We start from the raw sequence: 13127 nt of genomic DNA, 5'->3' as shown, positions 1-13127 counted from the left end.
CCGCAACCATGGTACATGCCCTTGACCGGAATCGAACCTGGGACCCTTCAGTCCGAGACCAATGCTCTATCCATTGAGCCAAGCCAGTCAGGGCTTGAACTTTTTAAATAATAGGAAAAGTATTTATTGAGAGAATGATTATGTAGTATTCTATAATCTCTGTAATTTAGAAATTTTAAAAAGGACAACTAGCACTTTTTTTATAGTTATACATTTCCTAGTTCGGAATAGTAGCATTATTTGTTTAGATGCAGAAAAACTGCATTTATTTATTTGGTTTTATTTATTCTTTATATGAGGCAGGCAAATTTGCTTTTAAATTATTAATGTTAATTAGGATGTTAAGTGGACATTTAAAAAGGAAAGATGTATCAGTTATTTTAGTGGATGTGATTATATAGGGAGACCAGTTATGTGAGGGTTTCTTAGTAATAAAATAATACAAATCTAAAGTAACAGTTTTATTTCTTATTGTAATTTGCTCTGTCTTGTTTTTCCATAGGCAGTGAAGAGAGATATATTGAATACAGTTGCCGATCGTTGTGAAATACTATTTGAGGATCTGCTTTTGAATGAAATTCCAGAAAAAAAAGTTATGAGTATAAAATTAAGTACTTTTTTGGGGCATGTTTTCACTAGATAGGATGTCAAGATGTAATAGATATGTCATTTTCCATATTTATATCTATCTTTCATGATATGTCATCTTTTTTTATTGAATGAAAAATTTTCAGTTCCACAAAAAATAGTTTGTGAACACCTTATAATAGGAAATCTATCAATATTTAAAACAATTTCTAGAAAGATTTAAAAAAAAAATTATGCATGAATTTCTGCCAGACTAGAAAATTGCTAACATTTTAAAGCTGATTTTAAAAATTAATATAAGGTTTTAAAAATAATTCATTCATAATCAAAACATTTATTAATGTTGAATATTTCTATAATAGATTATTTAACAGGTATTAATTTGTGGTCTATGCAATTGGCATATTATTCTTACCAAGTTTTTTGTGTACTAGTTTATATACTTCTTATCGATTACTCTAGCAGACTTTAATTAGATTTAAAAGGTTTGGGCCATGGTGTCATGACCTATTTATTATAATTATTATATCTATTGTGAAACATAAATAATTTCTACCATTTTTGTAATTTGTATTAAAAATATTTATTTTATTCAAAAAGAAAATTAGAATATTGAGTATGCTTTTTAGAGCTTACATATTCATCTTCACCTTGCTACCATTCAAATGTGAGTAGATTAGCAATTCACAGTTGACTATACACATAATTGAAACATATATATTAGCTTGTTAAGGGAATATTTTTATATTTATAGAAGAAAGCATAGCTCCTCTACAAAATTAACTTCTGTTAGTAAATAGTATATTATGTTTGGTAGACTAGTCATAATCTTTTTTATATTGCTAGTATGATAGATTCCTGGAATTGCCAGATTTCACATTTGTCCTTGCGGTACTTCACAAATAACCCTGAAGTTCTGTCCACTGATAGTGAAATGTATAGTTTTGCTGAGACATGAATTTGATTCTTACGTGCAGCATGGGTTGAGATATTTGTGTGAAACTTGGTAACTTAGCCACGTAGTCAGCCTACCAACCTCATCTCCTTAAAGGCTTTGTTTTTGCTACTTGACCTTAGGGATGGTATAGCTCTCGTGGTGTTAAATACTCACTTTCTGAGCAACAGTATGATTACAGATGAACTGTGAATTTTGAGATTTTCAGGGATGTGGACATATATCCGTCATTAATGCCAAAGATCTATCTAATCACACATATTATTTAATTACTCTGTTCTATTTAAAAATGCTTCATAAAAATGGTATTATATGACTGTCCTGGTATCATTTTGTGAGTGAGTATTGAAAATTTTGCTGATATCCAATCAGTGTATGATTAATTGGTTCAAAGAACATTTGCAGTAGTTATAAATTAATTTTTTAAAAATAAAAAACATTTTTCACTGTAATTGAGTAACCTTTAAGGCTACGTGAAAAGAATAGGCATTGTAGTTTGATGGAAAGAGCAGAGACTAAATGTCTTGGTTTCCTTGTCTATTCTGCCACTGGTTAAGTGACTTTGGGCAAATGATTCAGCCTATCTAAACATCCATTATCTTATATAAAGAACAGATTATAGTAGCTACTTTTTGAGCCTGCGAGATTAAACAAGATGATGTTTTTAAAGTTGTTAAGTCAAGCCCTCAGTAAATAGTAGTTGCTATTATGTTTGAGGTAATGAAGGAAGAGAATTAATTAATGAGAATTAATTAATGATACTTGTCTTAAAATTTATTAACTTTAATTTTTGGGAAGTGTAGCATTATATTTCCAAAAGAAACCCAAGTTTAAATATATATTTTTAAAACTTTAGTAACAGGATACTTATTCCACTAGCATGTAAGTTGATCTTAGGATATCAATATAAAAGACTAAATTGCAAGTATAATAATATAAACAAATGTAAAAGTGAAGTTGAATATATATACACCAAGTTGTTAGATCTTAGATTTAGTACTCATTTTACTTAGTTTATGTTTCTCCTATGCTTGTAAGATTTTGTAGATTTGTAGAATTGTAAAATGTAGAATATATGCCATAAAATATTTCTGCATGCATCAGGAAGTCTGCAAAGGGCATATTAACTTTAAATTCCTTATTTTAAAGCAAATATAGTCTTTAGATTCTGGCTGTCCAGATGAAAGAACCTAATACTTCGTTGACTATAAAAAATTTTTATATATATATATTCCAGTCATTCTTTTTACTTATTAGGGTCTTCCCCTTAGAAAGTATTTCAGACCATCTTCATTATTCTGTATTAGCCTCCATTCAATCCTATGCTACTTACTCTCAGAAGATGACCCACTCCTTATGAAAATGAGGCCATCAATTTTGAAACCTCTTACTTTCTTCCATTGCTACACCATATCCATTCATATCACTTGTCCTCTCAGACATGTGCAATCCTTTTTGCCTGTGGTCATGGTTTCAGCCTTCATGCAAATGGCTACTTAATCTTTTAAGAGTCAGCTTAGATAGCACCTATTTTACAAAAATTGCTCTAATACTTCAGTATGAATTGGGACTCTACTAATCAGTCGGAACCCAATTCTTATCATATTGGCTTAAATTTAAATGTTTTTTCTGTTTTGAACTTTTTGAAATAATGGTGAACTAGATACTCTGCTGTGGGACTATTCCTAAAGGACTACTTTTTGGAATGCTATTTAAGATGTGTCTTTTTACAAAGGTTCCCCTCCCATTTTTAGCCTCAGACCAATTAGAAAATTTGGTTTTATTTAGATATTAAATGGCTAAATTAACCTTTTAATTTGAAATTATAAGAGCCTTTTCTTTTTTAATGAGTAATTAAAATTCATCATAACCAATTCTTTTAACATTTAATTTTCTAGCATATTTCTCCCTTTTTTAGGCAAAACTAGAATGATTGCAGTTTGCATGCCAATTATACATATACATTATAGCTATTTTTGAAAGTTTTGAACTTAGCCTATTTCAAGAAACTGGCCCCAAATAAAATAATAGATTTCTAACCATCTGTGTGGACAGTTCACATGATGCAGAACAAATTGTAGTAATACAATTTTACAGATAGGTGGCAGTCTGGTCAAAGAGTAAAACTTTTCCTGTTCTCATATGAAAAGCAGATAAGTATAATATGGCAGGAACACATAATTTAAGTCATTGCATTTCCCCTGACAGACATTCTTTGTCTTCTGTTTGTAGTTATATAAAACTACCACTAGTTTCTTGGCAAGAAAAAAAGGTTACTATAAAAGTGAGCCCTGCTTTTCTAGTTGGCCTGTACAGTGGTAGATTTAAAAATCATATCCATTCTTTACACAAAATCTTGATCTTTGTTGATAGTTCACTAGAATCATGGTGTAGAACCAGTTGTGTTTGTGTGGAGCAGTGGTGATGTTAGAAATTGGGGGGAATATATTTTACTTTGTGAGTATTCAAAGAAGAGTGAAACATAGTTCTTCATTATTTATTTAGATCCAGATTATTTTTACAAAAAATTACTTAACGCTATTTATGACAATATGTTGCACTAATTGTTGTCCCAGGAATATTACTTCTATTTTATAGCATTTAGTATGTCTATTTATTAGATATTCATTAAGCATTTGTTCTGTTCAAGGCAATGTGATAGATACAAGTCAATGACCAGATTCCTTCCCTCAAGAAACATATAACCTGATTTGAAAAATAGAATATGCATTATTAATTATGTACAGCATGTAATAAGGTCCTAAGGAGTAACTGAGAACTTAGTTAAGATTAATGATTAGAATAATAAATATTAGTAATAAGAATGAGGCAAAGGGAAAATGAAAAGAAAGCAAGATGGAGTTGGTAGTGAGGTTAGTATATAAAACATAACTTGCTGTCATACACATGCTTCATAGAGGGGACTAGCACTTTGTAGATTATGTGAGTGGTGAGATTATTTTGTACATACATGTATAAAAATGTATGCTGTCATATTCTATGCACTCGATATAGATGGGCCACTAATTTGGCTCTATACTTGCATGAAGCGGGGGAAATTGTTTGTAAAGTTAAAACAAACAAGAAAAATAATCAGAAACAAAATTTTCTCCTGGTTATTCTTTCATAAAAGGGTGATTAATACAAGTATATAATCAACAACATCCTCATATTGAAGGCAGTGATAAGCTTATATTTCACAGGAATATTTAGATCCCTTGCAGAGGCCAGGGATATTGAAGTAAAGCAGAATTCAATAGCAGCAATCTTGTGTCAAGTCAATTAGAAAATAAAAACTTTTTTTTTATTTCTATTGGTATGTATATGACACTTTCATTTACTTACAAAATATATGTCACTGATACCAGTGACAGACTTATCTAAATATTGATAATGTTTCTTCTCCTTTTAGATTCTGAAAAAGAGTTTCACATCCTTCCTCACCGGGTTTTTGTCCCCATTCCGGGATCCACGGTAATGTTATGTGATTATAAATTTGGTGATGAGTCAGCTGAAGAAATCAGAGACCATTTTATAGAGATGTTAGATCATAGGATTCAAATAGAAGATTTGGAAATTGCAGAGGAAATAAACACAGGTAATCCCATGATGTTATTTAAGAATCTGATTAGACTACTGCTAAGATTACCTAAGAGACATTAGTTTAATATCATGTCTTTTCCTTAAAGCTCGTTCTGTTTGATACTTCCGAGGCATTTAAAAAGGTGTCTAATTTCTGCATATATAAACATGCAGTCAGTTTTCCTAGAAAATTGTACCGACATTTAAGATACTTCAGGTTTTTCTAAGATCTGAAAACAAGAGCAGCCTTAAGTAGGTGGGAATATATGGTTTTGAGGTATTTCTTTTATTGTAAGAGAAGTTTTCTCAAAACCCATTATTTTGATTAATTATTTGGTTAAACATGATGTCACAAAGTTTTTAAAAATACTTTATTAAATGTCTTCTCCATACTATTTGCCTTTATTTTTTTTACCCCCCTTTATATAATTGGATATTAAGCTGAAATAGGCAGTTCCAAAAATTATTTTTATGGAGTATAGATTTGCCAAACTATCTTAATTGTCTGACACATTTTCTCCCACCCATCATTTTCACATTTGACCTTACATTTTGGAAGGCTATTTTTTGTTTTGTTTGGCTTTGCTTCATTTTTGTTTCTGTTTTTGTTTCTAGTGAAAGTAGGCTATGAAAACATGTCAATAAATGTGTACAGGCATGTATGACAGACTTCCTGAAACATTAAAAAATATGTCATAGAAGTAGTTATTTGCAAATATCAATGAATATTGCATACGTAGTCATTTATCAATCTTGAAATTTCCGATATACTAATAAAATTTTTAGGTTACTTTTGAATATGGATGTTTATGAAATTAGAATATAGCAATTTTTAAGTTCTTTTTCTAATTCTAATTTTTTAGTTGTTCCTCTGTTGCTTAACTAATTCCCAACCCTCACCAAGTAGAGTGTTTGATTCAGAGTTCTCTTGTTAATATGATGTCAAGTAAGTGTTTTTTTTGGTGAATTACAAATCTGTCAGTAAAGTCTCAAGTTCGTTGGAGACTACCAGGTTTGATTTTTAACAGCTCCAGGTTAGTATTAATCATGTTGTGGAGTAGTAAGTTTGTTTTAAAGGAAAACAACAACAACACTCCAAATTGCTCGGTACCTGATGTTAAAGCAGTAGCTGTGTTTCAATAATTTGAGAACTAATGTTTTCTAATAGAGATTTTGTAAGTAGACTAGTTGAAAAAATAATTGCTACTTTTCAAAATATGTTTTCCCATATTAGTGACTGTGATATCTCTGCAAACCAAACGTAGAATCGTGAGGGTAGAGGTTTTTATTTATTTATTTATTTTTTACTCCTTTCACTAAGGCCTACCAATAATTCTTGACCCATTCTGTTGTTGATATCTGAAGGCACTTTATGTGGGATCATTAGAGTTGTCCTGGTTCATCCTCTGTCTTATAATACTGAATCTGTATTCCTTGCAGATGGGTGGTTAGACTCTATTCTTCCTTATTCCTAATACTGGTCTGCCTTCCTGTAATCTATACTTTGTTCAGTAATCTGCAGCAATGAAACATGAGTACTACTTTGGGGGGTCCATGCTTTAAATTTGAGGGTAACTGTTATGTTCTAAATACTTTAAAGCCAGATATTCTCATATACCTTTAACCTCTTTATTGTAGTTTTCAGACCTCATTTTATCTTGCAATTTTGGTTGCCTTTCTCTAGATTAGGAATTTTTAACCTGTGGTGTCCTAAACCCTTGGGGTCATAGATAGCTTTTGGGAGATCCACAAATTACTTGAAAGTAATTGTATAGTTTCTTCCGGGGAAGAGATCTGTAGCTTTCAAGGGGCTGGTGACTTAAGAAAAATTAAAAATGACTTCTTTAGTCCTAGCCGGCTTGGCTCAGTGGATAGAGCGTCGGCTAGTGGACTGAAGGGTCCCAGGTTTGATTCCAGTCAAGGGCACATGCCCAGGTTGTGGGCTCCATTCCCAGTAGAAGGCATGCAGGAGGCAGCTGGTCAGTGATTCTCTCTCATCATTGATGTTTCTGTCTCTCCCTTCCTCTCTGAAATCAATAAAAAAAATCTACTAACACATAAAAATAAATAAAAATGACTTCTTTAAATACACTCTAACTAGAGGCCCGGTGCACGAGATTCATGCACTCAGGGGGTGGGGAAGGTTCCTCCACCCGGCCTGCACCCTCTTGCCTTCAGGGAGCCCTTGGGAGATGTCCGACTGATGGCTTAGGGGGCCTAAGTCGTCACTAGGATGTCCTTAGTGCTGCCACGGAGGTGGGAGAGGCTCCCGCCACTGCTGCTGCTCTCGCCAGCTGTGAGCCCGGCTTCTGGGCTTCTGGCTGAGTGGCACTCCCACTGTGGGAATGCACTGACCACCAGGGGGCAGCTCCTGCATTGAGCGCCTGCCCCCTGGTGGTCATTGCGCATCATAGCGACTGGCGGCTCCACCATTCGGTTGATTTGCATATTACTCTTTTATTATATAGGATTTGCCTTCTTTGAAATATATTACCCTGAATTAAACCTAATACTCTAATAACAACATTAGCTATTTATATAGAACCTCTTACATTCCAGACACTGTTTTAAGAGCCTTACAAATATGAAATCATTTAATCCTTGCAACAACCCTATGATGCAGATTATTATTAGCCCCATTTTCCATGATGACTTTTCTCTCATTTTCCAGATGAGAGACTTCAGGCTCAGAAAGGTCAAATAACTTAGTCAGGTTACATACCTACTAATGGTGAAGCTTAAACTTAAGTAGTTTGATTCTAGAATCTGTGTGTTTTTTTCTAACAATTTTGTTTTACTACCTGTCCATGGGACCTAACCAATACAGACTATAAGACTACAGTCTTATTTATTTACTACATAGCTAGCATTATATGGCTTTAAAATAATGATTTCTGAATTATAATGAAAAATATTAATTAAAGTAGGAAAGTATTTTTATAATGTGCATAGATTTTCCTATATATTTTAAATTAATCTTTAGCACAAGCACTCTACCTGTAAGGGATTCAGGGAAAACTTCTCAGAGCAGGTAACATTTGAGTTCATTTGGAGGGATGAATACAGTAAAAGTAACTCTAGGCTTTTTAGGAAATGAACACTGATAGGAGTTGTATTGTAGCCAAGAATATTAATTTTCTAGAATTATATTGGTTTTGCTTCATCAAATATTTAAATGAGAAGGAATGATTTAGTAATTAGTGTATTTTTAATAATGAAATGACACATTTCCAAATTATGAGGTAGGGTGAAAACAAACCTTGTAATAGAAAAATTAAGTGCTTTTACATAAATATCCTATTGGTTGTTTAGTCATTCCTTAGTCATTCATTTACTTATTAATTTACTCAAAAATATTAGATGCATAATTTTTCCAAGATAGTTCTTTAGCTTAGTCCAGGTGTGCACTTGCAGCTGTATAACCTTAAACAAGTACCCTCTGAACCTCAGATTCTCTTGGGGTTGGTATGAGAATTTAGTAAAAACGTTAGGTGCAATACTTTCTAAACATAAAGGCAGCATGATAACAAGTAGCATTATAAGGCTTTAAAATACTGATTTCTGGATTATAATGAAAAATATTAATATTAAAGTAGGAAAGTATTTTTATAGTGTGCATAGATTTTCCTAAATATTTTAAATTAATCTTTTTATATATAATAAACCATAAAAAGTAGAGTTCAAATATTTAAATTTAAAAATTGAAGTCAATTGCTATATAGTTAGCATTAAACTTATAAGTATCTAGCTTGATTATTATTTATTTCTGTTCTATAATATAGCTGCCAAGTAGTTGCTATGTTTAAAATACATATTTGCCAAGTAAATATCTTAAAATAACATAGTTTTAAATGACTTAAGGGATGAAGAACAATTTGTTTGTCAAAATGACTCACTTAAGGTGAGGGATAACTATGGCTTTAAAATTACTTAAATGCATTAGTCACCTCCTAGTAGATATTAACTTAATAATTCAGATGTACTTTATCCACAGTATCAGCTAAAATTGGGAGACACACCTTTAAAATTGGATGAAACTCATTTTACTAATTCTGTCTTGCTATCTGAACTGAAATTAATTTTTGCTGTTTCATTAAATGTTGCTAATTTAATTATGAGGGAAAAGTAATACAGAAAATGTAATTTTTGGCTAAATCACTGACTGTAGTGAAACCTCATTAATTTAGGATTCAGGGATGGAGAAGAAGACAACTAACCAAAGGAGTTCAAGTCCTAATGTTTCATTTTAAGCTTCTAAATAGTCCTGCCACCTATTAACAACTTGGCGTGAAATGGAACGCATTGACAATTCGCATGTATTCAACATGGCCCTTGTTGTCTCTTTGGTTAACAGTTGCTCAAGAAAGTTGTTTTCTTACATGATTTGTCTGAAGTTTAGTTACCTGGCTTTAAGGAATAGTTACAATCTAATTTCTTATTGAACATATGTCACTCGCATTTAAATTAAAGTATTGGTAAAATAACATAGTGCCTGAGATTTGAATTAAAAGCCTACAGACCCTCACAAAAAATAAATTGTTTTGACAGGGCTTTATTTGTTCTTGAAAGTGCTCTGTTTCAGTAAACTTACCTTGAATTTGTATCAAGTCACAGGATTTTGACCGATTTAAAAATGGAAATAATAGAGCAATGGAATGTCTTTTTTTTTTATACAAGTATATTATTTGTGCAGCATGATCTTCACATGTAACAGTTCAATATTAAATGTATCATATATCAGGACAAATAGAACCATTTTTGTGCTCTTTATGTACAAGTGCTTACATTTTTTAAAAAAATTCCTTTAGCAAATAGGTATAATTCATGCTTTATCCAATATTTTTGTTTGTTACCTGATACAAAGATATATGGCCCAAAGAAAAAGATTTTTTTACCAGTGATATTTTCTGATAGAAAAGCCAAAGTTTGTGTGTGCGTGTGTTTTAATATGAATAAAATTATGTTATCCATTCCATTTTTTTAAATTAAATTTATTGGGGTGACACGGGTCGACAGAATTATACAGATTTCAGGTGCACAGTTCTACAACACATCCTCTGTACACTGTATTGTGTGTTCACCCCCCCAAGTCAAGTCTCTGTCAGTCTCACCTTTACCTACCTCCACCTTCTTCCAACCTCCCCCACCCCCCACTCCCGCCTGTGCCAAAGGGTAAAGGGGAGGAAGGTGGAGGTGGGTAAAGGAGAGATTGACAGAGATTCAATTTTTATCAGATAAAGTTAAGGGAAATTGGGAGCTGGTAGGCTAATGTTGTCTAGAACCAAGGTGTTATGGCCCTTTAGCAAACAAGAAGCTGTAGAAATAGACTGAATAGTTTTAGAGACAGTTCAAAATAAAAATTTGTTCGCCTTTGTGACAACTTGGTAGTGGAGTAGGAAAAAAAGAAAAATATCTTTGTTTTTAAAGTTCTTTAGTTATATGTTAAGAGGATATAAATAGAATGAGACTTCCCTTGATTCTAATTGAGGTAGTTACTAAGGATTATTTCCAAAAATGACAGTAAATTTTTCTTCATGGGAAATTGATGAGAGCTAGGCATTTTTCCCTTTTTCTTTCATCCATTTTGGTACTCTAAGTATCTCTTTCAATAGGTTTATGTGCTAGTATATGGAGATACACTCGTTTATAAGGACATTTTAAATCCATGTATGAGGCTACTTTACTTGGAATTTAAACAGTAGTGTTTCCTGTCTCTCACCGTGGTCCTCTTCTTTGTAAATAAAAGGATCAACATGAAGTAGCTGCTTTCAGACATAGTTCCCCAGAGTTCTATAGGCCCGAACTCCACTGCCCTCTGAGAGGAAGAGGAGTCTGGCTCCAGGAGCCACCCCTCCCTACTTCAACCAGAGTAATGCTGCTGTCACCTGTTGTACATGCTTGGCTTTTATGTCAGACTCTTTAGCACTAGGCGGCTTAAAACCACTGCTCTATAGGATCTCTAAGAATGTTTTCTTTTCAAATACTTTTAGTCGGTGTTAAATAAATTCAGCTAAGCAAACCTACAAAAACTATTCTCACCCGTAATTAAGTAGAAAAAAACCTCGTATCTCAATCCTCAATCTGCTGCCCACGACCTCAAATATGCACTGACTTCCCAGGTTTTTATATTTCATCTGTAAAATGAGATATCATGCTTGCCTTGCTTAACAATTTTTTTTAATGGTCAGATTTATTGTCATATTTTGCTTATATATTTCAAATTTCAGGTTAGGTCAAGAGTCAGGACAACTTTTCTGTATGGGTTCAAATAGTTACTATTTTAGGCTTTGTGGAACACATAAGGTCTGGCCAACCCCTGCAAGTTGGGCCCATGGGCAGCAGTTTGCTGATCCCATCTTTAGTACTAATATCTAATTATTTGAAATTATTAATTGCCAAAACCACAATAGGATTCATTATTCTTATCCTCTTGCAGCTTTTCTGAGTTCCTCTATGAATTCTGAAGCTCCGTTGGACAATAGAGATGATGAACAGCCAAAAGAACCAATGCAAACTTCAGTAGTATTGAAAATTCGGCAAAACATGGGTATTTTATTTCTTTTATAATATTGAAAAAGATTGTATTTTTGGTTTTCCGTTTTCTTGTTACTTTATAATTACTGGGTTTTAGTTTACTTAAAGGTACTAGATTAAGCCAGTATTTTTTGAGAATTGTGGAACGTGCTAAGACCTGGAGATAGAAAGATGTGCAAATGATGCGTTATCCCAAGGGCCCTCAAAGATGACCCTTCCTACTAATTTTATTGGTGCTTTTAGAAGAAAAGCATGTTGAGTTTGGGGAATTGACTAGTATAGTAGGACCAATACTTTCCAAATTGGTTCTCCTAGGATTGTTACTGCAGATTCGATATCTGTTATGAAAAAAAGTCAAATTTGAGACTGAAATTTATAATGCACTTAAGTATTTAAAAGATTCCATGATAGCGTGGCAGTCACTTTCACATTTTTCAGACTTATTGATCGAAGAACATGTACACTCTTGTTTCATGGAATGTATAAGGTTTTTGACAGAGAGCCAGAGTTTTGTTTTTCTTGTCACTTATTTATTAGATAAACTTGTTAATTTTATAAATTCTTTATACGCGCGTGTGTGTGTGTGTGTGTGTGTGTGTGTGTGTGTGTGTGTGTTTCTCTAGTCCGGTTTTTTGTTTGTTTGTTTTTTAACTTAATAATCAGGGGGCAAAAAATGAGTTACTAGTTCTTAGATTTTAGAATGGTGATCTGAATTTCTGTAGTTTTCAATAGCTGTTCAAGTGACTGCATTTACTGATTGAGAACCACTGCACATTAGAGCTGTCTTTTTGGCTTAAGCTTAATTGCATGAGACAACTGGAATTTCAATATAAATAGATAGGACCCTTTTAAAGTATGTGTTAGTTTTTCTCTTAGATGTGTGTGAGTGCACACATGTGTAAGAAAGACACTATTATTTGTTGTTTAAGGTTTCGTTAAAGTGATGAAGTACACGATTACCACTCTAACCTTTGCAATCTATTTTTTTAAAACTTATTGCTGTATTTCCTCTAAGACTGTTGGCTTTTAGGACATGTCTATGTGTGTAAGAATATGTATTTGTGTGTAAGAATATGTATTCTGTTGTTGTTTAGGCCCATCAATTACCTACATTTCAGAGGCTAGAATCAAGTAAACCTTTCTTTCGCTCATTCCATTTCCATTTGTGTTGTGTTTGTTTACTTTTAGGTATGATTGCAGCATTTGCAGTTGCAGTCCTTGCTGTGGGTATCTTCTTTCACTACTTCAGTGATTAGGGTGAAGCACAAAGAGGTTCCTGATCATCCACAGAACATTGACCAACAATTATGAATAATAAAAGATGCAAACAAGCCTTCTGCATTTAAGACAACAGCAGCCAGACCTGCTACCAAACTCCTATTAGGTGTGTTTCTGACAAATGAAATCACCAGCTGCCTTGTTTAGCCCTGCAATAAAATTATTTATCTAGATGGAAGCTTCATGTAAC

The 13127-nt window shown here is 32.9% G+C and overlaps 1 protein-coding gene across 3 annotated transcripts in view; it reads left to right on the top strand.

Annotated features, from left to right (window-relative positions):
- Positions 1-13127, top strand: part of LOC102775082 (chromosome unknown open reading frame, human C1orf27) — a 43774-nt gene that overhangs the window by 16429 nt on the left and 14218 nt on the right. For 2 of the 3 annotated variants that reach the window (XR_001515383.1, XR_001515382.1), the window contains exons 11-14: positions 503-593; positions 4956-5141; positions 11562-11672; positions 12848-13043. Coding sequence is in view for 1 of the 3 variants with exons in the window: in XM_006772940.2 (XP_006773003.1) it covers positions 503-593; positions 4956-5141; positions 11562-11672; positions 12848-12915 (456 nt within the window). In the remaining 2 variants the exon portion in view is untranslated. Of the gene's footprint in view, positions 1-502; positions 594-4955; positions 5142-11561; positions 11673-12847; positions 13116-13127 lie in introns of those variants that run through there. The other variant, XM_006772940.2, reaches the window with a different exon arrangement.

This window comes from Myotis davidii, unplaced genomic scaffold (genome assembly GCF_000327345.1).
Source record: "Myotis davidii unplaced genomic scaffold, ASM32734v1 scaffold362, whole genome shotgun sequence".
In the NCBI taxonomy this organism is placed as follows: domain Eukaryota; kingdom Metazoa; phylum Chordata; class Mammalia; order Chiroptera; family Vespertilionidae; genus Myotis; species Myotis davidii.
This window is presented reverse-complemented; position numbering and strand designations above follow the sequence as displayed.